This window comes from Emydura macquarii, unplaced genomic scaffold (assembly GCF_026122565.2).
Source record: "Emydura macquarii macquarii isolate MOO-44397 ecotype Brisbane River unplaced genomic scaffold, CSIRO-AGI_Emac_v2 contig_306, whole genome shotgun sequence".
Taxonomy (NCBI): domain Eukaryota; kingdom Metazoa; phylum Chordata; order Testudines; family Chelidae; genus Emydura; species Emydura macquarii.
In genome coordinates, this window is record NW_027130443.1 from 5693517 (window position 1) to 5718851 (window position 25335).

General features: G+C 53.1%; 1 protein-coding gene and 1 long non-coding RNA gene across 3 annotated transcripts in view; both read left to right on the forward strand.

The window, feature by feature from the left end:
* The first annotated feature begins 685 nt into the window (after positions 1-685).
* LOC137157117 (uncharacterized) lies at positions 686-8086 on the forward strand. Its single transcript, XR_010921000.1, has 2 exons — positions 686-914; positions 7702-8086. It is a non-coding gene; the product is annotated as an uncharacterized lncRNA (long non-coding RNA).
* Positions 8087-16036: 7950 nt separating this feature from the next.
* The window catches only part of LOC137157119 (nuclear receptor ROR-beta-like), a 39049-nt gene continuing 29750 nt past the window's right edge, over positions 16037-25335 (forward strand). For both annotated transcript variants that reach the window (XM_067554312.1, XM_067554320.1), the window contains exon 1: positions 16037-16352. In XM_067554312.1, the coding sequence (XP_067410413.1) occupies positions 16346-16352 (7 nt within the window). In that variant the 5' untranslated portion in view covers positions 16037-16345. The remainder of the gene's footprint in view (positions 16353-25335) is intronic.

Genomic DNA, 25335 nt, shown 5'->3' on the forward strand with positions numbered 1-25335 from the left:
TCACAGAGCTGCCCACAGCCTATGCAAAGCACTGAGGCCCCAGCGCTCTGCCCTGACGAACCCAAGATGCCCCCCGTCCACCTCCTGACCCCTGCCCACAACAGCAAAGACCCCTGCTGCCTCCCTAGCCTGTCCTTTTGCCCCTCCACCAACTCCCCCCCACCCTGACCCACTGGGCTGACAGCTTCCTTGCTTCCCACTTGCCCCTCAGCACGTCTTCCTGCCCTGCCACTGGCTCCTTGCCAGTCCTTCCCCACTCTGGGCCTGTCCCTGGAGGTTCCTTCCTGCTCCAGGAGGCAGGGCCCGGCAGCAGTGGGGTGGCCAGGTCAGGAGTGCAGGCTGGGAGGAGAGGGGATTCCCAAAGATCCACCAGGTCCAGGCACCGGTCCTGATCAGCTGTGTCTCGCAGACGCCAGCAGCCCTCCTTCTCTTCCACACCGCACGGCACCCGCTGCTGGCTTCCCAAACTCCTGGAAACTCTCCACACAGAGCCACCTGGGAATCGGCCGGCTTCCCAAGGCTTCCCACGACCCCTCTGGGAACTGGGACCGGTTTGTCGGTAGCTGCAGTGACAACTGGTCTGCTCTGGCAGGAATCCTGCAGGGAAAACTGGCCTCATCCTGGAGAGGTGGGGGTGGGGGGACCATCTGGACCGACCTAATCCTAACATCTGAGGAGCCTTTTCCCAGCAGGGTCCCGTGACCAGGGCAGTGGAGCTGCAGAAGCACCCGTGGCTTTGGAGGCTGAGGAAAGCTGCTGAGAAGCAAGGAAGCGACTTCTTTAGAGAACTGGCCCATTATCAGGTGCTACCGACAAACTCGCTACGTGGGCCAGACCCGAGTGTGCTTCTGTTCCTGGACCCTCCCTGGGATAAAAGGACCTTGATCCTCTGGACTAGAGGCCTGAGCGATGGGGTAGGTGAGCTGACGCTCTGTATTCTTCATTCCTTGGGCCCAAGGTTTCAGCTTGCCTTGCGTCCATCTGTATCTAGCGCGGGCTTGACGGTGAAGTGTCCTTGCTGGCAAAGATACTTCTTATCCGCATAAAAGGGTTAGGGCAAATAAAGTTGTTTGTAGATTAAAAATCTGCTGGGAGCTCGTGGGCTCTGGCCCAGTTGAGCAGGGAGATGCTCAGTTTCTCAGAGAGATGGTTAAGGGGGGACTTGATGACAGTCTCTGAGTTCCTACATGAGGAACAAATATTTAATAGTGGGCTCTTGTGTCTAGCAAAGAAAGGTCTAACGTGATCAAGGGCTGGAAGCTGTAGCTGGACAAATTGAGATTGGAAATAAAGCGTCAGTTTTTAACAGTGGAACATTTTACCAAGGGTCACGGTGGAGTCTCCATCATTGACAGTTTTAAAATCACGATGGGATGTTTCTCCACAAGACCTGCTCTAGGAAAGTTGTTGGGCAGGTCTCTGGCCTGTGTGATACGGGAGTTCAGACTAGATGATCCCAGAGGTCGCTTCTGGCTGTGGAATCTAGGAATCTATGTGGGGCCGGTGCCGCTCCCTGGTGATGGAGTGGCGAAGAGCAGATGGGAGGAAGGTGTCTTTCATAGCTACCGCTGGCTCTCGGAGATGGGGACGGAGGCTGCTTGTAGCAGTAAGGAGCCATTGACCTATCAAGAGCTTTCGTGGACCATGGTTGGGGTTGTTCAGGGGATGAATCCCTCTGAGGATTTTCAGGTTTATTACCAGACTTGGCCCCTGTGAGGAGGGTCTGAGCAGGTCCAGATATGATGCCCCCACAGCTCATGGAGTGGTTTGGAGGTCGTTGGCTTGGGGCTGTCTCTGGTATTAACTGACTATCAGGCCTGAACCAGCCTGTAGGTGTCATTCCACTGACTTGAACGGCCTTTTCCACTGGGGTGACATTTTCAGCTTCACTGCAGAGGCAGTGTGGACTAGTGGATAGGCCCCTGGAGCCAGGTGATCTCAGCTCTATTCCCAGCTCTGCCACTGACCTGCAGAACAGGCCCCGAGAGGGGAAATGACTTGTCCAAGGTCATTCAGCTGGGCTGAGGACCCAGGTGTCCTGCTGCCCTTGGCATGCACGTCAGTCCATTCGTGCTTATGCCTCAGCAGGGTGGTCTGTGTTTTCCACCTGGCCCCAGTGGGGGCCTGCGTCCTCTAGCGATGCAGCCCTGGGTATCGAACAGGGACAAGCTGAACTTCTTGCAGAAAAACAGGTTCTCCCGTCTGTATCTCTCCGCCTCTTTAATCCTGTTCTCGGCTTTGTGTTCCCATGGAGGGCTGGCTAATCCTCGAGCTCGTGCCACTTTGCCTTATTAGCTCCTCCAGCCTGGAGCAGGAGCTGCTCATCCAAGACACTCTTGGGCTCCCCGCTGACTTTTTTTGAGCCTCCCTGGATGTCTCTGGGCTGATGGATGACCCAAGAGAGAAGAGAGAGGTGTATCGGGGGAGGTATTTCCAGTAGAGAGAGGGACATATTCATATAGGGCATGGGTGAGACCCCCTCTGGAATCCTGTGAGCAGCTGTGGTCACCCATGTTCAAGAAGCTGAATTCAGACTGGAGTAGGTGCAGAGAAGGGCTCTCAGGGCAAGCAGGGGAATGGAGGCCGATGGAGCAGACTAAAAGAGCTGGACTTGATTAGCCTGGCCAGACAGAGGCTGAGTGGGATGTGATTGCTGTCTATAAATACCAGGGAGGGCACAGGCAGGGCAGGAGAAGAGCTATTGACGCTAAAGGCCGATATTGGCACAGAAACAATTGGGGATCAATTGTCCAGGAATAAATGCAGGCTGGAAATGAGGAAAAGCTTTCTAACCGTCAAAGGGAGCTTCTGGAACAGCCTCCCCATCGGGGCAGTGGGGGGCAAACGTCCCACTGAGTCTGAAGATGGAGCTTGACAAATGTTAGAGCGGGCAGGATTAGACGGCAGGGTTCCTGGGATCGCAGGGGGCTGGACTTGGTGACCCGAGAGGTTTGAGCCCATGCCCAGCAGGGTTGTTGGGGGAAAAGTCAAACGAGAGGTAACACTGAGGTCCTGGAGTCCTTAGAAACAACCCAGGGCCATCTCTTCGAGAAGAAAAGGAATGTTATCCTGGCCACAGGCTGACTTATGCAATTCTATTCTGCCTCCCTAACCGGCCCGGCAGTTTCAGTCGGAGACAGAAACTTCTCAGCTCCCTGTGTTGCACTCTTGCTGCACACTCTTAAAAAGGAGCCCTGTGTCACCCCAGAGGTGGCTGCTTTACAGTGGTGGGTGAAGGAATCCTCACTCCTTAGACTGAATCTGGGGAGTAAGGACATTTCTAACTAATCCCAGGCTAGACGGAGACCAAGCAGGCTCACTGGGATGGCTGCGATGATGATGTTTAGCACCTGGAGGTCCCGGCAGAACTCAGGGCCTCACTGTGCTGGGTGCTGCACGGACACAGAACCTGCCTCAAAGCACTTACAATCTAAAGAGTCGACAGACAACAGGTAGGGAGTGAAGGAGAGGCGAGATCACACAGTAGGTCAGTGGTAGAGCTAAGGATTGAACCCAACTTTTCCAAGTCCCAGTTCACTGGCCCAGGCTGCTTCTCCAGGCCTGTCCTTAAAAAGAGAAATCTCCCGAGATTTCTTGGTTCACCCCAGGAGCCCATTGCCAAGCAGCGGGGCCACCTCGATTGCACAATTAAGCCATCGGCTGCTGCCTGGAGCAGGGCTTCAGACATTGGGAATCCAGACGGCAAGGCAGGATTTCCCCCGGCCAATGCAGCATGCAGCGCTGCCACTTAGAGCAGCTGATGGAGCCAGCGTGGCTGGAGAAGGAGCGCGGCCACCCAAGGCAGCAGAGGCTGTTGCAGACGATGCTGCCCTTGTCGCTGGCCAGATGGAGTCACTCTTTATCCGTGAGAGAGGTTAGCCCACTACGAGCTGCCCGCACAGTGCCCCCCTGTCCCCGCAGAGTGGCTGTCAACCTTCCTGGTCCATTCACCCCTGCCACGATGGACTCCACTGGCGCTAACCGGGGCCATGGCCCTACCTCTGCCGGAGACTATGGCGCCCACAGGGCAACCCAGCCATACGTTTGCACTGCATCATCATCTCTCAGATTTCACTCCTCCGGGCCCACTCTTGCGTGGCGAGGCTGGACGTTGTGGAGTGAGACCAGCCAGTCGTTGCACACAGGCCAGCACTCAGGCATCAAAGGCTGGTGGTTTGCGGTGTCTTCATTCACACGCGGGCTGGGGCCCAGATTTTTATGTCATTTAGGAACCTAAAAGATGCAGAGGGGTACCCAGGTGCTCCTGAAAAACTCCCTAGGCGCCTAGCTGCATCTTTAGCACCTAAATCCCTTTGAACATGTGACCCGGCTTCCAGGGCAAAGGTTACATTTCTGACCCCTTTGGCCCATCTATTTTTGGCGTCAGCACAGTGCCCATTACTGTAGCATCTGAGCACCTCATAATCTTTAACATATTTAGCCTCCCAGTCCACCCACCCTCTGAGAGGCAGGGAAGTGCTATTATCCCCATTGCATAGATGGGGAAACCGAGACAGAGAGTGACTAAGATCCAGATCCTCAAAGGTATTTAGGTCAATGAGAGTTAGGCACCTCTAAGTACATTGGGTGATCACTGGGAGTTAGGCGCCTGAATACTGTGGATGATCTGGAGCTAAGTGACTTGCCCAAGGACACAGAGGAAGCGTGTGGGAGAGAAGGGAACTGAGCCCAGTCCAAGGCTGGCACTTTACCCACTGGACCATCCTTCCTCTCGCACCGTCTCAGAAAGCTGCCAGTTCACAGGGCGGGAGTAGGGCAGCCGCCACACATCCTCTTGAGCCACCCACCCACTCTGACTTCAGGCCTTTGGGTGGCTGGGCTGGTTTTCTTGGCTCCAGGAGCATCAGGAGGAGGACAAAATTAAAGAGGTTTGATCCAGAAGCTGGGATGAGCCTCATGGAAAATTCTTAATGACAGGTTTAGCTTTTTAACCTATCCGTGGGTGGGGTGCTAACAAGAGCAAACAATTCTTCATTAGCCCAACTAGCCAGGGGAGCTGTTGTAATACTGAATTCCTGTTACTGGGGAGAGACAAGGGGGGGTGAGGTAATACCTTTTATTGGAGCAGCTTCTGTTGGTGGACGGGACAATCTTTCAAGCTTACACAGAGCTCTTCTTCAGGTCACAGACGTTACATCAGCACCGCAATTGAACACCCGCGACTGGCCCGTGTCAGCTGACGCGGGCTCCGGGGTTCTTTAATTCCAGTGCAGACATTCAGGGTCTCAGAGCCTGGGCTCCCGCCTGCCCCCCAGACGTGTTTAATTGCGGCGGAGACATAACCGGAAAGCTTTGCCCTTCCCCCAAAAGAAGGTGATCCAATGAAAGACTTTGCCGCATCACCTTGTCTCATATCTTGGGACCAGCACAGCTGCACCAATGCTGCAGACAACATATGACTGTGGGGAGCAGCCTGGGCATTGCTTTCGCCAGGACGTTGCACAGAAAGTGTCTTGGGTTGAGTGGGGACGGTTTGCCTGCGCCCCGGCCCACGGGATGAGTTTCATGTGCAAGTATCATAGACTCATGGAAGGTGAGGGTTGGAAGGGACCTCAGGAGGTCACCTAGTCCCACCCCTGCTCAGAGCAGGACCATCCCCCACTAAATCATCCCAGCCAGGGCTTTGTCAAGCTGGGCCTTAAAAACCTCTAAAGATGGAGATTCCACCACCTCCTTAGGTAACCCATTGCAGTGCTTCACCACCCTCCTAGGGAAAAAGCTTTTCCTTATATCCAACCTAGACCTCCCCCACTGCAACTTGAGACCATTGCTCCTAGTTCTGTCATCTGCCACCACTGGGAACAGCCTAGCTCCTTTCTCCCTGGAACCCCCTTTCAGGCAGTTGAAGGCTGCTATCAAATCCCCCCTCATTCTTCTCTTCTGCAGACTAAATAAGCCTATTTCCCTCAGCCTCTCCTCATAAGTCTTGTGCTCCAGCCCCCTAATCACTTTCGTTGCCCTCTGCTGGACTCTCTCCAAGTACCTCTAAGGGAGCCCAGGTCTGTGTGAGTTATGCACTGAGGGGCCAGGAGACAGAAGTACGGCACACTGATGGGTGAGTGGAAATGAAAGCGGCCCCTTGATCGTCACCTCCCTGCAACCCAGTTCTGTTACCCTCCAGTCAAAGGGGTGGCTGGGAAGGCTCCATCCCTGTCCCGAGGCTCTGCTGCAGGGAATTGGCCCAGCACCGAACACACCTCTATGTGCTTCCCCTGCAGAAGCCCCTGACACAGGTATTCCGGGATGGGATGGGGGCGTGTTGGCGGGAGAGGAGCTGTTACTAGAATAGTCCCATGCCCTGGCCGTCCCCTGCTGCGGCAATGCCCCGGGAGGGGTGTAGATAGTTGAAGCCAGAAGGGGCCGTTCTGATCACCCGGGCTGCCTAGCCCAAGCCAGAGATCCTGCCCCGGCCATTCCTGCATCGAGCGTAACAGCTCAGGGTGCGGCTGGAGCTTCTCTTTTGCCAAAGGAACAAGCCTCGATTGAAAGACTCTAAGGGAAGGAGCAGGGGGCATGAACTAGAGCTGCCCACAAGCCCCCACCCCCCCCAGCCTGCGCCAGTGGCCAAGCCAGCCATGGGCATCCTCTGGCTGGGGGTGGCTCAGTCCATCTTCTCAACCCGAACAGGGATGAATTTTGCCAACTGCACATAACTCCCCCTGCCCGGGGCCAGAGTCAGAGGTGGTGCAGATGGGTCTGGGGGTGTCTGAGCTGATGTAAGGTAGGAAGCTGGTGGGAGAAAGGTGCATGTTACGCCAATGTGTTATTCATTGTGCCGTGGAGGCAGTGCTCAGGGACCCCAGTCAGGGTCGGGACCCAAAGGTGCCAGGTGCTGCATGGACGTCATGGCAGCTCTCTCCCCTCTTTGGTTTCTTTTCCCCTTTGGAGACTCCTCCACGTCTGCCCTTTCACCGAGGCCAATGGAGAATGGGACGGACACTCTGTCCCTGCTGGTGGGGGCTGAGCCGATGTTGTTTCACCTGTGCACACGAACTGCATGGGGTTTGCCCTAGAGTGATTAACATGCAAGCCCCTTCTGCACGAGCGCGCGTCCATGAGAGGTTTCCATCAGTGTAATTATGGGTATGTACTTACCTCAGTCCAAATTTCCTTAGTCTAGACCAATGGTTTCAGCCAGGGGCACACGTATTCCTGGGGTACTCAGAGGTCTTCCAGGGAGTACATCAGCTCATCTAGATATTTGCCTAGTTTTACAACAGGCTACATAAAAAGCATCAGCGAAGTCGGCACGAACTAAAATTTCATACAGACAATGACTTGTTTATACTGCTCTATGTACTATACACTGAAATGTAAGTACAATATTTATATTCCAATTGATTCATTTTATAATTATATGGTAAGAATGAGAAAGGAAGCAATTTTTCAGCAATAGTGGCTGTGACACTTTTGTATTTTATGTCTGATTTTGTAAGCAAGTCGTTTTTAAGTGAGGCGAAACTTGGGGAACACAAGATGACACCGACTCCTGAAAGGGGTACAGTACTCTGGGAAGGTTTAAAGTCACTGGTCTAGACAACCTGACTGACGCTACTTCCTGCCCCTGTTAAATTCACTCTAGACATGTGATGTACACCCAAGATGCTTTTAGATCCCACTGTTTGCAAATACTCTTTGTCATTCATCTGTTTGTTTGCATCCGTTCTTTTTGTTTTGCAGCCAACCTGCTTCGGAGGTTTATTTTAATAAAAAGATTCTATTAACATGCACAGAGAATAACTGAAACCCAGACAAGCCTGCGGAATCACATAGCATCTTGCAGCCGGAGCATGTCAGAAACAAAATCCAACTTGTGGGCAGGGGTCAGTCACTGAAATGCAGCCATCTCTGGGATGGAACAAGGGACCTGATAAGCCTTCCATGACAGAACAGACTAATATATCCAATTCACCATTCAAATAAAAAGAAAAAAAGTGTATCCAGTGGAAAACGCCAGGGGAATTTAGGTCAGCCGAATGTAATTAGCCAAATTGGAAACTGACCAGGAGGGCAGCTTTTGTTTTGTTTTGTTTTGTTTCACTGTTGTAAAGTTTTTATTCCTCTACTTATCTGCTTCTGGATAATTATTTCCTCCCCAGATGGGTGAGCTTGACCTCGTTGCTGATTTCTAGACCTGTCTGTTCCCTTCTGTGATATGGATCGATCCAGAGCCTGCTGTTGGCATTAGTTTGTTATGTATGATTCCCCAAATTGTCTAAAAGGGCACAGTGGGTGCTCTTTCTGAGGGCATGACATCATATCATGCTGCCTCACATCCACGGTCTGTCTCTCTAGGTACCCCTTCAGCATAGGGGCTGAGCGTTCGAGGAGAGAGGGTATTTGCTAGTGGGCATCTTTCTTGTTTTGACTCAGGCTCAGTTTGGCACCCAGGAATTGCAACCCAAAGCACACAGCAGCCAAAGCAGTGGTCTCTGTCAGACCCAAATGAGAAACCTCCCTCTGAATCACAGCCATTCCCCCCGTGCCCCACCCACCCCGCCAGCTCCAATCATTTCAATGATTTTCAGTGAGGCTAGGGAAGTTCTGATCAATTCTTTAATTCCCGCATCCATATGGATCTGCTGGGTTACACAGCTGGCAGCAGGCCAGACAAGAGCATTAATCCTTCGCAATGTTGGCTAATGAGCAGCAGGAGACAGAGGGACCCCATGGGACAGGGTGTGTCCCCTGGGACTGGGTGTGTCCCACGGGACTGAGTGTGCTCTTGGAAACCAGAACTGTAGTGCAATTGTCTTTGCTTCAGTGCTGTTTTTAGATGATGGACAGGACTCCCTGGAAGATGTTGGGATAAGCAGCTGAAATATACATCAAGGAGGGAAGCAGGATTCCTCCTGTGTTGTCCCGGGCACCCATGGGGGACTCCCATCCAGGTCTAACGGGAAAAGACCCACAAGGCTGGCTTTGCTCTGACAACCTTCACAATGGCCTCAGTGACTGTCACTGTGTGTTCACATTGAGCAGGATCCAGGGGTTAGTTTCAGGAGATGGAACCTTTCACCTCTAGGAAACAAATCCTACCCTCGGTGACTCCGGTGTCAATCCAGAGCGGTTCCCTGGGAGCTGGTGGAGTGACTCCACCTTGACACCCATGTCCCTGAGAGCAGAATTTAGCCGTACGTCTCCAGTTTCAATCCAGTCCAAGTCTGTAGACCCGAGGAGTCGTTACCCGTCTCCTGGCTGTTCGGTGGCTCCAGAGGTGAAATGAGAAGGTAGGTCTCAGCCCCGTTCATGCCTCATAAACCTTCTTTGCAGTTGGGTACCTAGGCAAGATACACCTGGACAGCGGTCATCCTCTCTCCCGTGTTAGCCAGAGTTCGTCTGGGACAGGCTATGGGTGGGGTTTGTACACGGGAAGAACACAGGTGCTGTTTCGTGGGTTTGGTGATATTCATTCCTTTGACCCAGCCCTGCCCTAATACCTCAGCACGCTCTAGGAGAAACCGTCTCTGAGACATGATGGAAGCACCATTTTCAAGCCACGTCATAATACCAAAAGCCATGGTCCCTTGTGCTCACTAGGACCCCTTTTTGCAGGAATCAGATTTTTAACTCCAGTGTCCCAGCCAAATTCCAGGTCCATCCTGCCCCCTGCTCATTGCATTGGCTACTGCAGTTGTCTCCTTTGGACAGCATTGCTGTGAGCTTCCAAATGGTGGCCGTGTCCCACCCCAGAGGTGGCTACATTTCTGTGCTGAGTTAAGGAGTCTGTGTATAGTCAGTTACTAATGATTTACAAATCAGTGCTGCTTTTTGGGCTCCTTCTGTTCCAGGCGTGCTCTATATCTGTACATAGGGAAACGTGAGTGACTAGATAGGGTGCCAGTGGGTGATGCTCAGAGTTCCTGGTTTTTGTAGAAACAACACAATTTGTTGTGCACTGCAAGTGGCTTTCTCCGTGTGGTGCTATTGACACCAGTGGGCTGAAGAGTGCTAGAGAAATGTCAGCTCTGGATGACCATGTAATAGCTTACCGGTAATATGCATGTCAATTACAGAGGGTGTGGCGTGTTTAGTTATGTAACCCTCATACTTTTGTTTTCCATTGACTGCACCTTTATAACTCTAAGTGCCTGGCGCAACGCGGTCCAGATCCGTGATTGAGGCTCTTAGGTGCCACCCTAGTAGTAATTAATAATAGTCATGGTCTGGTGGATAAAGCACTGGACTAGGAGAGCTTGGGCTAGTCATGTCCCCTTTCTGTGCCTCAGTTTCCCCATCTGTACAATGGGGATAAATGATACGGACCGCCTTGGTAGAGCTACAACTGGAAAGCACTATGTAAGAGATAGGTGTTATGAAGGATGCTGCTGTCTGTGGCCGTTTTGTGCTCAGATGACTGCAGGACAGCAAGGGCAGACACCCACTGTGCTCTCTCTTATGGCAATTCTGCTTTGGTTCCTTGTTGTTCCCTTAGACTTGATGAAAGGTGACAGTGCCATTGTTAGTTCTCAGAACAGAAGCTAAGAGCAACACCTGCTTCGTCTCACGGTGGGGTGGGAATTTAAAAAGCTCTAAGCACCACGCTGCCATGGTGGGAACGCCCCTGTCTCCAAGCTGCCTGGACTACCTTACCAGAATCATGGGATACGCTTTCAGGATTCTGGTGGAAGCATAGTCTATAAATACCAAGCGGATGTGTCATCCTCCATCTCCGTCTGTGTGTCTATCCATGCGGAGAAGGCTCCGAGGAGGAGGTGAAAGGGAGGGAGGAAAAGAGCAAATCTGAACGGCATTAGAAATTAATCGCATCCTATTTGCCCTCAGCAAAATCATGCCAGGCAGCAGTATCTGAGGACAGCAGGCTGCGATGCCCCGCCCCTCCCGCCACTGCATTGGCTCTGCCCGTTTGAGGAGCTGCTGTATACCCCACTCACCCAGGGCAGCAGGACTTCCCTTACTTTGTGTTTCGCTCCCTGCCCTGAAAACCCCGAGGGACTGGGGATGAGTCAGGCGATAGGTAATTGCATGTGTGTGTTTACACGGGGGTCTGAAATGCGGTGGGGGGCCCCCGATTCTGCAAATAACGTGTGTAATTTTTATAGTAGGAAGCAATTTTCTTCAGTCGGTCTCCAAGCACTTTACAAAGGGAGGTTAGTACCAGGACCTGCATTTTACTGAAGGGGAAACTGAGGCGCAAAGACAGGCAGTGACTAGCCCAGGGTCACCAGCAGACAAACCAGGACTGGGACCCAGGGCTCCTGAGTTGTAGTCTAGGCCGCCCTGCTTGCTCTTGAATAAACCCATCCCTGTTCAACAAAGCACTTCAACACCAGTGGGATTTAAGCGCTCTGCTCACTCAGGACAGAGTAACGTGAAGCATGTGCTCTGCTGAATCAGGACCATACTCCTCCCCACGCCAGCTGTCAAACTGTGTGTGTGGGGAGCCGGACTGTTTGTTTTTTGAGGGGCACAAACAGTCCCCACCAAACTCACACTGTGACCTAGACCAAGGTTCGAACCCACATCCAAGCCCATCTCAGATCCGTGCCGCCCACACACCTACCACATCCCTCAGCCTCCCCACTCTTAACCCAGCCAATTTGTGTTCCTTTCCTCCCCCAAATCTCCTCTTGCTCCCCTGCACTGACCCAGGAAACTACCCCAGGTGTTATCTGCTCCACACCTTGGCACCCTGCCATGCCCAGGGCCTGCACATGGACATTCGGCAAACCCATTCCATGCTACATCTTAGCTGATGAGCGCATTGGGTAAGACTTTCCTGTGACTGGCAAAATAAAGCAAGACAGATGTGTGAAACAGATTATACCAGGGTGGGGACAGCCCCTGGCTGCCTGAGATGGTGCAGGGTTCATGCTGTGGCTGATATAACTTAAAGGCCCCAGCTGCCAGAGTTACAGAAATCAGGGCTGCAAAAGCCCCATTGCCGTAGTAGAGACTCAGACGCCTATTCCCCGCCAGGATCGTTCCATGCAGCGTGTTCTCCGCTGCTTCGTCCAATCTAGTCTTACATGGCTCCGTCTCCAGAGCTTCCATCGCTTCCCCATGGAGATTATTCCACAGGCTAATAGATCTCATGGCTTCCTGTATCCAACGTACATTTTCCTGCGCGCCGAAGGCCTGCTCCAGTGGTAATACTCACGTTAAGCTCAGTGGCCTTTGGCTCAGTCCGCACATCATCCCAACCACCCCGAGCTGCGGGATAGTAGTTTGCCCTTCTGTTGGAGGAGCTGAAGTGGATTTGCAACCAGCAAGACATGGGGCCAACACAGAGCAGGAGACGGTCCTTGCCCTGACGAGCTGCCAGTCAACAAAGACAAAGAGCGGGGGGACGACGACGACGACGACGACACGGACGGACAGGCACAGAGAGGACAAGAAGTTGTCCAAGGTCACCTGCGAGATCAGTGGCCGACCTTCACAGAACCCCTTTCTTGATACTGTTTGGATGTCTTCTGTCCCTCCTGCAGGAATGGCCATTGGGGAGGTTATGCTGGATGCAGGGATTGTTACCTGGGCAGATTGTTACCAGGTTGAAGTAGGGGCAGCAGGGTGATGGGAGCTCCGCCACCTCCCTGCCCTCCCTGCCACCTCCCCACCTGTCCCGGGCTGGTGCAGTGAAATCTCTCTTTCTATTTCAACCTCCGTGAACCCCTGCTCCTGCCCGTGATCTCATAAAGCGGGGCAAGGCGTTGCAGCATTTGGAGAATGGCTCCCCTGAACCTACCAGGGCTTTGTAATGAACCTGGGATGAGGCCATGAAAACCAATCTCCCATGGTCCCACCTTTGTTTCGCCATCGCACCAGCATTCCTGCATTGCACCAGAAAAATACTGTGAGTCAAGGGGAATAGGGCAGATTAAAGTCATCCTTCGGTCTTTATCCCCCCCCTGCTTCTCTGCGCCCAGATGGCACTCCCGGGCATGGCAAAGCACATCAGCAGAACTTCCAGCCTGCCAGGGACTTCAGACGACAGGTGACTATTTGCTGTCTGTTTAACATCATTGCTCACACTCAGCTATCCCACCGCTGACACCACCTGTTTAAGGCACGATGCACAGGAGCATTAATAAAAGTCTAGTCTTTGTGTCCTGGCCCCAGTCCGCTGCTGTGGGTTGGGGTTATAAAAAGGCCACGTTCTGGCAAGTGGCCTGGGGCAGTAGCTACTGATACCAGAAGCTATTAGCACAGTCTGTACTTTGCTTGGTCCAAACTTGGTCAGAAGCTTGGAAAGGGACCTTCCAGGGACAGCGAAGCTGACCTGAGCCACCTTTTCGCTTCCCTGATCCCAGGTTGCTCTGCACTGGTCCCGAGCCTTGTGATAACTTGGAGCAGCCTGATGCTTTTCTGCATGGCTCTAGCTCAACCCGAAATGACAGGCAGGAATCCCCCGGTGAAGTTCTCAGGCCGGTGCTCTGCAGACTAACTGAACACTGCCGTCCCTTCTGGACTGAAAATCTACGAGGGTGGGAGAGGTGTCTCTAAACGGCCCCACCTGCCGAAGGCCCCAAGGGGGTGGCCAGGGCTCAGGGCACAGCCACACCCCCTTCTCACTAGACTCTCCTCCCTTGTCCAGCCACAGGGAAGGGAGGTGTAGGACGCTGTGTGCAGCCGACCCTCATGTAGGTGAACGCGTCAGCTGTAGGGCAGTTTTTTGGCCGCATGGGAGACTCTAGCCCTTAGTTTACACGTCTCCCATGGTTGTGGCTTAGTCAATCTGGACAGATTTAGAAGACAACCTTTTCCTCTGACCCCCTTCTGGGTCCTTTATGTGTCTGTGGGACGGGGGTCTCCAAATGCACCGGCCCAGGCTGGCTCCCAGTGGGGTCACGCCAAAGAGAAACTGGGCACAATGCCATGGCACATGCAGCATGGGATCCCATCGGTCTCGCACCCTCTGCTGCAATGGTACATTGCAGGCTCACACACCTCGAGGCCTCTTCTGACGCTGCAGCGTCTCATGCAGGACACAGAGCAGTGACCTCCACCCCCCCGGCAGGTGGTGCTGTCGGGACTGAAGTAGCCTGATGCAACATTCACGCTGGCCCCCAGAAAAAAGCGTCTGGTGGCCTTGGCTCTTGTAAAAAGGTACTAATTATACAGGCCCAGATTCATGATTAATATTATTTATTGTTTGTATGACCATAACACCTAGGAGCCCTAGCCCCAGACCAGGACCCCGCTGTGCCAGGTGCTGTACAAACACAGGACAGAAAGACAGTCCCTGCTTCAAAAGAGCTTCCAATCGAAGTATAAGATAAAAGACAACAGCTGGGGAAGTACAAGGAAATAATGTTTGATTGTAATCTCTTAACGTTTCATTCTTATGCATCATGGAATACTAAGCAGTTTATAGGTTCTCTGGCCAGATGGGACCATTCGGAACATCTACTCCAGTGGCCCTCAATCTTTCCAAACGACTGTACCCCTTTCAGGAGTCTGATTTGTCTCCATACCCCCAAGTTTCGCCTCACTTAAAAATGACTTGCTTACAAAAATCAGAGAAAAATATAAGTGTCACAGCACGCTATTACTGAAAAATTGCTTCCTTTCTCATTTTTGCCATATATAATTTTAAAATAAATCCAGTGGAACGTAAATATTGGTCTTACATTTCAGTGTATAGTATCTAGGGCAACATAAACAAGTCATTGTCCGTATGAAATTTTAGTTTGTACTGACTTTGCTAGTGCTTTTTAGGTAGCCTGGTGTAAAACTAGACAACTATCTAAATGAGTTTAAGTACCCCTGGAAGACCTCTGTGTTCCCTCAGTGGTGTGTGGATCCTTGGTTGAGAACCACTGATCTAGTCTGATTTGCGTAGCCCCCCTCAGAGAATCTCACAGCTGATTCCTGCCTTATGCCCATCTTTGTGATTGAACCAGAGCATGCCTTTTAGAAAGACAACCATAGCCACGAACACGTCCTCACACATGCACTCAACGGTGCCCCAGCGATGTCTTTTTTAAATACGACTTTCCCTTTCTGTCAGTCTCAGGGGTGGATGATGGACTGGTGTCCCCCCATCAGTTTGAAGGTGAAGGGAGCCATTGATGGGTGGCTGATGTTTGCATGCATGTTACAGAGCCAAGAGCAGCAAAAACCCACTCTGACGTGTATGTGTAGCTCCTTGCTGACGGACTGAGCCTGGGAGACGCTGTCAGAAGGTGATGGCCCCTTTAAGAGGGAGTGAGACCAGAGCACCTGAACTAATCACCGCTGGCTGGTTGGGCTCACAGGGAGGAACCTGGGCCTTATAAATAGGGAGAGAGCAGCAAGGGGAGGCCAGAGACCTGTGAAATTCTCTCTGCTGGAGGAGGTCAGGGAAAGCATGACAGAGAGCTGCTGGAAGGGTCCCTGAAGGAAGAGGGTGGGGAAGCTGCTGAGAGTGCAGAAAAACAAAGCCCCAAGAAAGCAGAGCAGTGCAGCCCCCTGAGAAGCCAGGGAGACTTTATTTTGAGTCTGGGTGGAAGAGACTCTATTTGAATTTAATACAGTAAAACCTCAGCAGGGGATCTGCACCTTGGGCCTGGGGGAAGTTCTTAAAGGGCCCTGAGAGAAGGGGAAACTGAGGCAGGTCTCTTCAGAGCCATGCCCAGGCGGCGCGGAGGGGGCTGGCACACCATTTTACGGGTAGCGAGTCCCTTCAGTGCAGTGGACCAGGGATCAGGAGCAGTGACATCAAAAGAAGTTGAGAAGCTCAGGACAGGCCATTGACATCAGCAGGGCTACACACTGGAGTAGACCTACTCGTGGGTGAAACAGGGAGTAGGATCGGGCCCTTCCATGCAATCTTTCCAAGGTTATGCATGAGGCTGGGTGGCCGGCCTGACACGCCCCTGCACAGGTTTTCTGGCTTTCCCCAGTTGTCATCCTTTTTCATTTCCCCTGCTTTAAAAAGAAGCCAGCCACCAGCCCTGATCCACAGATCACAGGGGAGGGTGTGAGAAGAGGAAATATGCCTGAGAAGGTGGAAACAGGAGCTGAGGATGCAGGGGGGGGAGAAAAGGGGGCGGGGCGCAAAGTGAAACTGACTTTAAGTGGGCGGGATCTGAGCAGGGCTTGTCATGTGAATTTCCACATGCTCCATCGGGCGCTGCAGAAAGTAGGTTAGCAGAGCTGTGGCAGGGACCAGCCAGCCGGGAGCGAGAGGGGCAGAGACCCAGAGTGGCTGAAGAAGACGATCCAGTCACTTCAACCCATCACCAGAGCAGCACCATCGCCAGAGGACAAGGATCCAACCCTGGAGACTTAATTTACCGCAGGAGTTGCTGCTATTCTAGGAACCCGGGCGGCGCGTTTTCATGAGATTCTCAACACAACCCTAATACCAGACAGCCCCAGGATGCGAGGTGAGATGATTGTGGTGCCCGCACGGCTACAGTGCAGGCAACTTTCCCTGGGGTCTCCCCCAGCGGAGCCTTTTTTCTCTTGTTGCCAGCCCAGAGCGGCAGATAATGGGGCCAGGCATCCCATCAGCGTGGGCAGGCAAGTGCTGTAACTTTCTCCTTTGTGAGTCTGTTCACAACCGGGGGGGGGGCGGGATTTTTGGTTTGTTAAAGTGCCTTTGAAAAAGCACAGGGCAGAGTGTGACTTGCCGTGGATATTGTCTGGTCTCTGCCTGGGAAAGCTCTTGAAAAGGTTTAGCCTGGAATATATTTTGGCGGGGGGGGAGGGAAGCTTTTGACCTTTTTTTTTGGGGGGGGGGGTAAATTAGGGTGCACATTTTTCTGCCGTTACTGCTGTTTTTGTGGGATTTGGACAAAAGATACATCCACCCATAGTTTGGCGCTCAGAACACACACACAATCGTATTTTTTTTTCCCCTTCTATAATCCAAAAGAGCTGCCCGGTATTTCAGGCTCATGTCAAAGAAAAAAGAAAAGAAAAGTCTGCAAAGCAGACCAGGGAACATATTTTTCCACTGTTCAAGTTGTTTGTTGCTAGGAGGGGTTTGAAATTGACTGTCCATTTGCCTAGAAATGCATATGGGTAAATCTGGCTTTTTGATTTTTTTTTTCAACTGTTTGTGATTATGAATCCAATTCGTATTTGTTTTGTTTCATTTTATACGCCAGCTTAGACCTCACTTAGGATTTCATTGCTAGGAAAAGCTCTTAAGCTCCTTTTCCAATATGTTGCTCCTGTTACAATTTGATTTTTTTATTATTATTATTAAGGATTTTGATTATTTTCTTTTATGGGGGGACAGAAGGGGAGGCCAGAAAAGTCTTTTGAAGCAAGCAATTTTGTACAAGAAAAGGAGGGGGTGTAAGTTTTCAATTGGGGGTACACCTATCCAATAATAGCTGACTTGGTCAGAAATCACTGGCATGACAACCTGGCAGTTTAAATCCCCCTTCTTTTATTAAAGATTATTCCCAGACCTACTTTTTCTTAAAATGAAAATAGGAATCAAAAGAATTAAGTGTAAAGGGGGGAAGATGGAGGAGAGAGAGATTGCGTTGGAAGTGGTCCTGCAGGAAGCAACGTATACAGGGACTGAAGAAGCCATAAGACTCGGGACTGATTGCGCCCCAGAAGCATGGAGAGGGTCTGATGGCCACTGGCATCCCAGCGTGAGGATTGGACCCGTCCTGCTGCTTCCCCTGCGGCAGATGTGTACCGTGTGCTGGTGGCATTGTGCCGATTTTGTTCGTTCTTTCGAGTGATTTTCTGTTTCGATCACGTTCTGGTGACTTTACTGTGGTCGGTGGTTCCTGATGTTTTCTGGATGCCTGTCTGAGGAGTTGGTGGAGGTTACAGCATGGGTGTAGCCAGCCTCACGCGACTCCTCAAATAGACATATATCGGCCTGATTTTCCTTTTGTCGCACACGTCTTCATTTTCTCCATCTCCCTGCACCGCGTGTTGTCACTGGCCCCTGCAAGCGGTGGATGTAAAATGCAGCCACATCAGAGGGTAGCGGTTTACACGCAGGGGTGTACATTGACAACACACGGGGCAGGCCAAAGAAGAATTGGGCCCATGAATCCATTGATTGCGTTTTCTTTCTCTGCATGACACCGGCCTTGTTTACGGGGAGGAGCGTGTTAACACCCCCATAATTAATAACAGCACCTAGTCATTACGTAGTGCTTCAGATGGCGAAAGCCCAGCACTATTAATTAGCAGGTGGGTAAAGTTTTCTTCCTTTGAATTTTTGGGGGGTTGTTAGTTGCCTTGGCTGTCTGGAGTGACACCAGTTTACGCCAGTGCAGGACGGATGGCCCGATGTTCCTAGCAAGCGCAGGCTGGGTTCTCCGTTCGAATTCAAACCAAAAATTGTCTTTTTAACACCACCTCTGTACTGATACCCACCCCTATTAATTATAATCAGCGGTTTGCTTCTCTCTGTAGCTGTCTCCCCGCCCCTCCCTGTTTCAACTAGATCTGACTGCGTCTGTGCAGACTGAGTTGTGCGGGGCTCGCGTTGTATAATCCTATTGGTTTTATAAACCTTCTGGTCTCTTGTTTTGAAAGGCAGCGTGGCTAAGAGTGTGCTGTGGGCTTGGCAAGTATTAGAAGTTGTCCTAGTGACCTAGATCTGTCATTGGAAAATCGGGAAGGGGGGAAAAGGGGGGGGAGGAGCTTCCTTTTCCATTTATACAGCATGTGTACACTCAGCTGGCACGAAGGGACCTAGCTCCAGAGTTACTCGGCATTTGCACACGCTGTGGAATAGCCAGTAGCCACAGCCTTCCTGTCGAGATCTGCCTAGGAACGAAGTGCTTCAGCCAACACTCCCACCCTGTGCTGGGAAAGAGATCTTGTGTGTCAGGACCCAAGTGCTGGTCAGGATGCAAAAGTAACCCTCCGCACTGGGTAGCAGTTGAGACAGCGTGGAATGAGCCTTAAACCACGCTGGGAGATGTCTGGGTGCAAAGATGATGATGGCCTGGAAGTTTCAAAGAATCCTAATTGATTTCAGCACCCAACTCCTATTGCAATACAGTCGGACTTGGGTGCCTAACTCCCTTAGGGTAGGATTTGTAAAAGAGCCCCACACATACATGCTAGGTCAGATATTAGCGGTGATGATAGAGCTCTGCTGGTGTGCACAGTTCTGCACAGATGAATAAAGGGACTCAAGTCCCTGTCCCAGGCAGCTTATATCTTAAGGGCCCAGCTGCGGCATCCTTACCCACATGAGTAAAGGTGTCAAGAACAAAGCCTCAGTTTATGTATAAGAAGGGTGTGTTCAAATAAGAGCCAGGTGTGTTTGTGTAGCATGTGTCAGTGCAAATGTGATGTGTGTCTGTTTGTATGAGTTTGTGCGTTAGGATTATGTGGGCTGGAACGTCATTTATATGAGCTGGTATCTGATACAGACTGCGCGTGCGCGTGATGGATACATACAGAGAGAGAGACACTTTTTAAGGCTGTTGCCCGGTCCCTACCCAGACAAACACCCACACATCTGTCCTTGTGCTTTAACGGCTCAATCCCCAATCCCGCACCGTGGAAGTTGAGAAGGGTTTTGACTTAGATGGGGGCAAGACCAGGCCCTTACCAAGCCCCTACGGAGCTGTTCCCTGTCTGCCGCAGGTGGGGATGGAGTACTGTCAGTCTCTGAGTGCCGGCTGGTGTGCGCAGGCCCCTGGAGAGTCATTTTACAGGCATGTGCACAGGAGGTAAACACACCTCACCCGTAAGACGCTGCCCGGCCGAACACACCCTCTTAGATACTCTTATGTAAAATCTGGGATGATGTGAAAAGGCCCCACGCGCTTCACACTCGCCCTGCAGTGAATTTGGATCTGGGCCTAATGTAATAGCAGGTTGTGCCGCATCAGAATAAGCAGGGCCCTATGCCCCTCTTTCCCCACGCCGGGGATCTAACTAATCCAGCGAGGAGCATTAGCTAAAACAAACGGCCCTAGGGATTGCTTCTCTCTGAAGCCGGGATGCTGAGGCCGGAACATGTCTGTGCTACACCCAGGACCTGCCCTTTGCCTCTGAACCCCGCCGTCTAGGGCAGCGAAAGCACTGGCGCTGGGGACCCTGGCACACGGGGTCGTCGGACCCACACAGCCTGCCCCTAATGGGCAGCGTGACCGTGCCTTGGCTCGTGCAGGACGGGGGATCTCTGGGGTGCAGACAGGTGGGGAAGCTGTGCTCAGAGCCGGGTTGCTGCGCCTGATGCGATGCCTGTCCTGCCCAGCCCCCGGCCCGGCAATGCCCGGCTGCTTGTTTGCCAGCCCCCCGGTGCACCGCGAGGCGGGTTTTTGCCCCTGGCGGCGACGTTGCGGCACCCACTGGAAACAAGTCAGCGCCAGGGCACCTGCAACCAGGTGCCTTAGAACATCTGAGCCGGTGCCCCCACCCCCGGAGCCGTGTGTGAAACCTCCTGCGCTGTTCAGCTGAGCACGGGTTTGCTCAGTGAGCTCCACAGACATTCCCAGCAGGGGCCCCGAAGGCGGGTGCTGCTGTCCCTTATCCTAGCATCACAAACAGCTGTCGGGGGGCATGGCCATCCTGCCCTTCCCATTGGGCTAACTGGGACAGGAGCCCCTGATAGCAGGGATACCCCGTGTGGGGGGGGGTCCCAGTATGGAACAGGCTAAAACCCCTGCTGCCCCCCTTGTACAAAACCAGTCCTGCAGTGATTACCCAGGACAGGAGACCGCTTCACTGGTCTGTTATTAAGGGAGAGCACGTTGCTTAGTGAGCGCAGGAGACGGATGAGCCCTCGTCTGTCCTCTGGAGCTGCACTGAGCAGCAGGATCTGTTGTTCTGGCACATTTAGCCGAGGATCTCAAAGCGCCTTCATTAACTCTGGCTACCCCTTGGCCAGGCCCATTGAACCTCATATTCTGCGCGCTGATGCCAATGTAGCTCTGCTGGCTTCAGCGGAGTCGCTCCTGATTTATGCCAGCGCGAGAGGCAAATGGGGCCCTGGATCCCCAGGGAGGAACTGAGGCAGAGAGAAGGGAAGCGGCTTGGCCAGTGTCACACCGTGAGTCGTTGGAATTGAGCCCTGAGCACCAGTCCTCCTGTTCTCTCCAGAGTCCCTCTCAAACTCCACCCGAGTGTCAAGGATGTTTGAGAGACGCCAGCCAAGCAGCTGGGCACAGCTGGCAGTCCCACGGCCGGGAGCGACGCCTGCACTGCGTCAGAGCTGTGGTATAGCCAGAACATGACCTGATGATTCCCAGGCAGCCAGCCCTCTCTTCCCTCCCAAGTAGGTGAGGGAAAGATTCCCTCTGCTGTGAATTTAGCTCAGCCGGGCTCCGTTCTGTCCTCGGAGGCACAGGCCCAACTCTGTCTCCGAGTCCCCTCCTTCACCCGCAAGCAGAGCCCCATTGTGCTCGGTGCTGCGCAGACACCCTGCCCCATGAGCTTCCAATCAAAGGCCTTGTCTACACGAGACAAACGGGACCAATATGACTAAATCGATTTAGAAACTGACTTGGCTACATCTAATGCGACACCGACTGAAGCTAAATCGGCACTGGGCATTCTGCAACCCTAATTAGCATGTTCACACACAGAGGTGGCGCTGATTAAATTAAACCGGTCTCTGAGCCGGCGTAGCTACATCGTTTGGGGGCGGCACTGCTGCAGTGCAAACAAGCTGCTCTTGCCTGCTTGGAGAAGCACCCTGAGGTTCTGGGCCGAACTTGCCACTGAAGAGTTGATCCAGGCAAAGGAGACATACCTGGCATCCGGCAAGAGAAGGTGGCATGATTGTCTGCACAGCGGCTCAGTCCAGTCTCATGGGGAAAAGAAACGGGTGAGGAGCCCAGAGCAAGGAAATTGTACATCAAGCCCCAACCTGCTGCTGCCCCCAAGTCTCTGGAAATTGAAAGTTTCTGGGCCAGGCACAATGACCGATCCGCTCGGATAAGAGTGCTTGCGGCGCCCGTGCATTAGAAGGCTCCAGCTGGCTGAAGGGGTCCCAGCCGGCAGTGGGGGTGCTCAGGAGCATATCTCCGAACCAGCCCCCCCATGTCTTAGAGGCCCCAGGGTTTTGTTTTCCTCCTGCACATTGTCAGGGTGATGGCGACAACCCCAGCCACCAAGCCAGCTCCAACGAGCCTTCGTTATTAACCTGCCCTGAGGTTGGAATGGCAAGTTAAGAGTCCCCAAGGCCCAGGAGTTCCTCTGGAGTGGAGCACTGCTCTCCCCAAGTGGCCCGTCTAGTAGAAATGGACCGAGCACTTAGGTGTATTGTAGAACAATAGGCAAGAGCTGAAGCGGAGCGAACCGCTAACCTATGGCAGGGTGCAGGAGGAGATGGCCCATTGATCTGTCACGGCCTGGAACATCTCAGCCCAAAGTTACGCGTGGAATGGGGGGGGGATGGTGCCGCTGGGGGCTTGGGGAGAATTTGCTGGCTCTAAGCATGAAGGTGGACCCAGGAACCTGATGGGTGACTAGCAGCTTTTGATGCACTGTAGCCTAATCATCTCTGGATGGCCCCACATCTGGCTATGGGGGCAGGGGGATCATGGAGATCCAGGCCAAGGGGTCTACAGATCCTTGCCTACCTAGAACAATAACTTCCTGGCTGTTACTCAGAACTTCCCAGCAGCAACAGAACCCAGATCCTTCTGATCCAAAGGCCCAGACCCCTACTACGTGAGCTCAAGAAGAATCTTCGGGCAGGGGTAGCAGTACAGGGCCTATGACACCCATCTGAGCAGTCTGTTTTCTGCCTAGCAACAGGCAGTGGTGCATGTACACATTAGTCTGTTCTTAGTATGCAACTGGGTATCTCAGATGGGCAACTGACCCTTGACAGCTGCCGGGGGCAGACGCTCCGGGACCATGGGAACATTGCTTTGAATGCAGCGTGGAGGAGCCAGTTGGGGATCACAGACTTGCCCTGTATCGGATTCCAAGAAGATACAAAGAACAACGTGTTGAATTGTCGTCGCTTTAATTTTTTCTTTGACGCCTGTGTCCAGAGGCTGCTGACCACCTCAGGAAATAATGATAAGCCACAACTGCAGCAGAAAAGGACCCGCGCGCTCTGAGGAGGAGCAAAGAACAGAGAGTTTAAGGGCGGGTTTCAAACTCTCCTTCTCTTGGGGTGCAGTAGCCGGAGAAGGACAGGAGCCCTGCCTGTCCATGTGAACATTCGGGATGTGAGTGCTGCGGTTAGAACAGGGACCTGGAGTCAGGATGCCTGGTTCTGGTTCTGGGAGGGACTCTGCTCTAGTGGTTAAAGAAGGGGACTGGGAAACGCAACTCCTGGGTAACAGCCACAGCCCTGGAAGGGCAGCATGGGGTAGTGGTTAGAGAGGGGAGTGGGAGTCAGGACAAGTGGGTGCTGTTTCCAGCTGGGTCTGGTGGTTAGAGCAGGGGGCTGGGAGCCAGGCCTCCTCCCGTGGTTTGGTTCTGCGAAGCACTGATGTCTAGTGGTTAGATGAGGTGACTTGGAACCAGAACTCGTGGGTTGGGGAGAGGAGTGTGACCTAGTGGTCAGCAAAGAGGGGCTGCGGACTCTAGAACGCTGCTCCCGGCGCTGGGAAGGCAGTGGGGGCCGATGGTTAGAGCAGCAGGGCACCAGGCATGAGGACGCCCGTGTGCTGGCCCCGGCTCTGCTAGTGACGTGCATGCCTGTGGGCAGCTCTCGGTGCAGGGTGGATCTCCCGCTCCCCCAGCCCGCAGGGACTCACTCTGGAGGGCAGCGTGCTCTCACTCAGCCAAAGTCATGCCAGGGCCCTCAAGCTCACGCTAACGAATCTGCTCTCTTCCCACCCCCACCGGCCTGGCCCTTCTCCTCCGGGCATGAACTGGGCTAGATTGGCATTCCCCAGGCTGGCATGTGGGATCGCAAAGACCCTGGAATTAATTCTCGGCAGCGGGGAAGTCGAGGCCTCTTGGGACATGGCGAATCTCAGCTGGCCACACCTTTAAGCCCCCAAGATTTACCCTGGACTCCTCATTCGGGGAGACTGGACGAGCCGGCCTCCAACAGAGGAGGCTGTTGTCGGGCCGGCCTCTTGTACCAAACATCCCTGACCCCGTCCTACTCCAGGGAGCAAAGATACCTAGTGGTGATGGAGCAACAGCCTTCATCCCCAGGGAGTTTGCTGAGCTGCACCATCCTCTGCCTCATTAAAGCCAATTTCTGCCCCCGCAGTCCCCGCTGCCTGAGCTGCGCCCCATTATGCAGCAGTGGGATCCCCGAGGCGGGGGGTAGTGGAGGGCTAACACTAATTGCCACTCGCTTCCCCTGCCCGGAGGTGCCCTGTTCAGACACATCGATTCTCCGCAGCGGGGTGGGGCAGGGACCTACTTTCCGCACAGGCCTGCTGGGTAATTAGCCACAGCACAGGAAACGGCTCACCCTGGATCTCGCGGGGGGAAAGGAGAACATTTCCCAGCGGGCCTGGGCACCGGCTCCCCCAGCGCCTGGGCAGGCGTGTCAGCCCTGCGGAGCGATTCGCTGGTGACGGCCCAGCCAGACTCTTCCGGGAGGAAACAAGGCCAGAGGCCGGCCAGAGTCTGGTCTTGGCTCCATCGGTGTCGAGCTGGACTGACGCCGGGGAGGCCGAAAGCTTGATCCGGCCTTTTAAGACTCTGCTCCCTGCTGCCTGCAGCCCCCGCCTGAGTGAAACCCTGTGTCCCAGGGGCATGGCACTCACAAACGGGGGAGCCGGGCAGTGGGCGATCTATCCTGCGCAGAGGAGCAGCTGTGGTCTGACTGTTAGGGCAGGGCTCATAGGGTTTACTTGCGATTTGAGAGGAATGAGAATGCCTCGCGCTGGCAGCTCTGGTGGTATTATTAGCCCCTTCCATCTAAGGATCTCCAAGCACTTTTCAAAGGCGGGTAAATCCCATTTTACAGATGGGGAAGCTGAGGCACAGAACAAGGCAGTGACTCACCAAAGGACTGGATTCTCAGCTGCTGTCAATCAGCACAGCCATGGAGTCCTACCAGTCTGCACTGGAGTCCTCGAATGATAAACCAGATTTCCAGCTTCCCCGTCACTTTCTGCACCCACTAGACCACACAGCCTTTGCCCCCAGCACCTCTCCTCTCTAGGCATGTCTCATAAGCGATAGGGAGTCTGGGGCTTGATTACAAACTTTCCTCCTTTCTGTTCATCCACCAGATGTTTCGTAATTACATCATTCCTGGAGACACCGTCTGATTTAATTAACCCCCGCCCCGCTCCATGCAATCTGGGCAGTCAGTTATAAAATAACAACAGAGAGTCAGGATTCAATTTGAAAGGGTTTCGTGTGGCCACGAGACCGCTGGGATTTTCTAAGCATCATGCGGGTGGCTGAGACTTACCCCTCCTGGGACAGTGACAAAATACAGAGGACATGGAGAGGTGAGGGGGAGCAGCAGGGGGACGCAAATCTTTCCCAAAC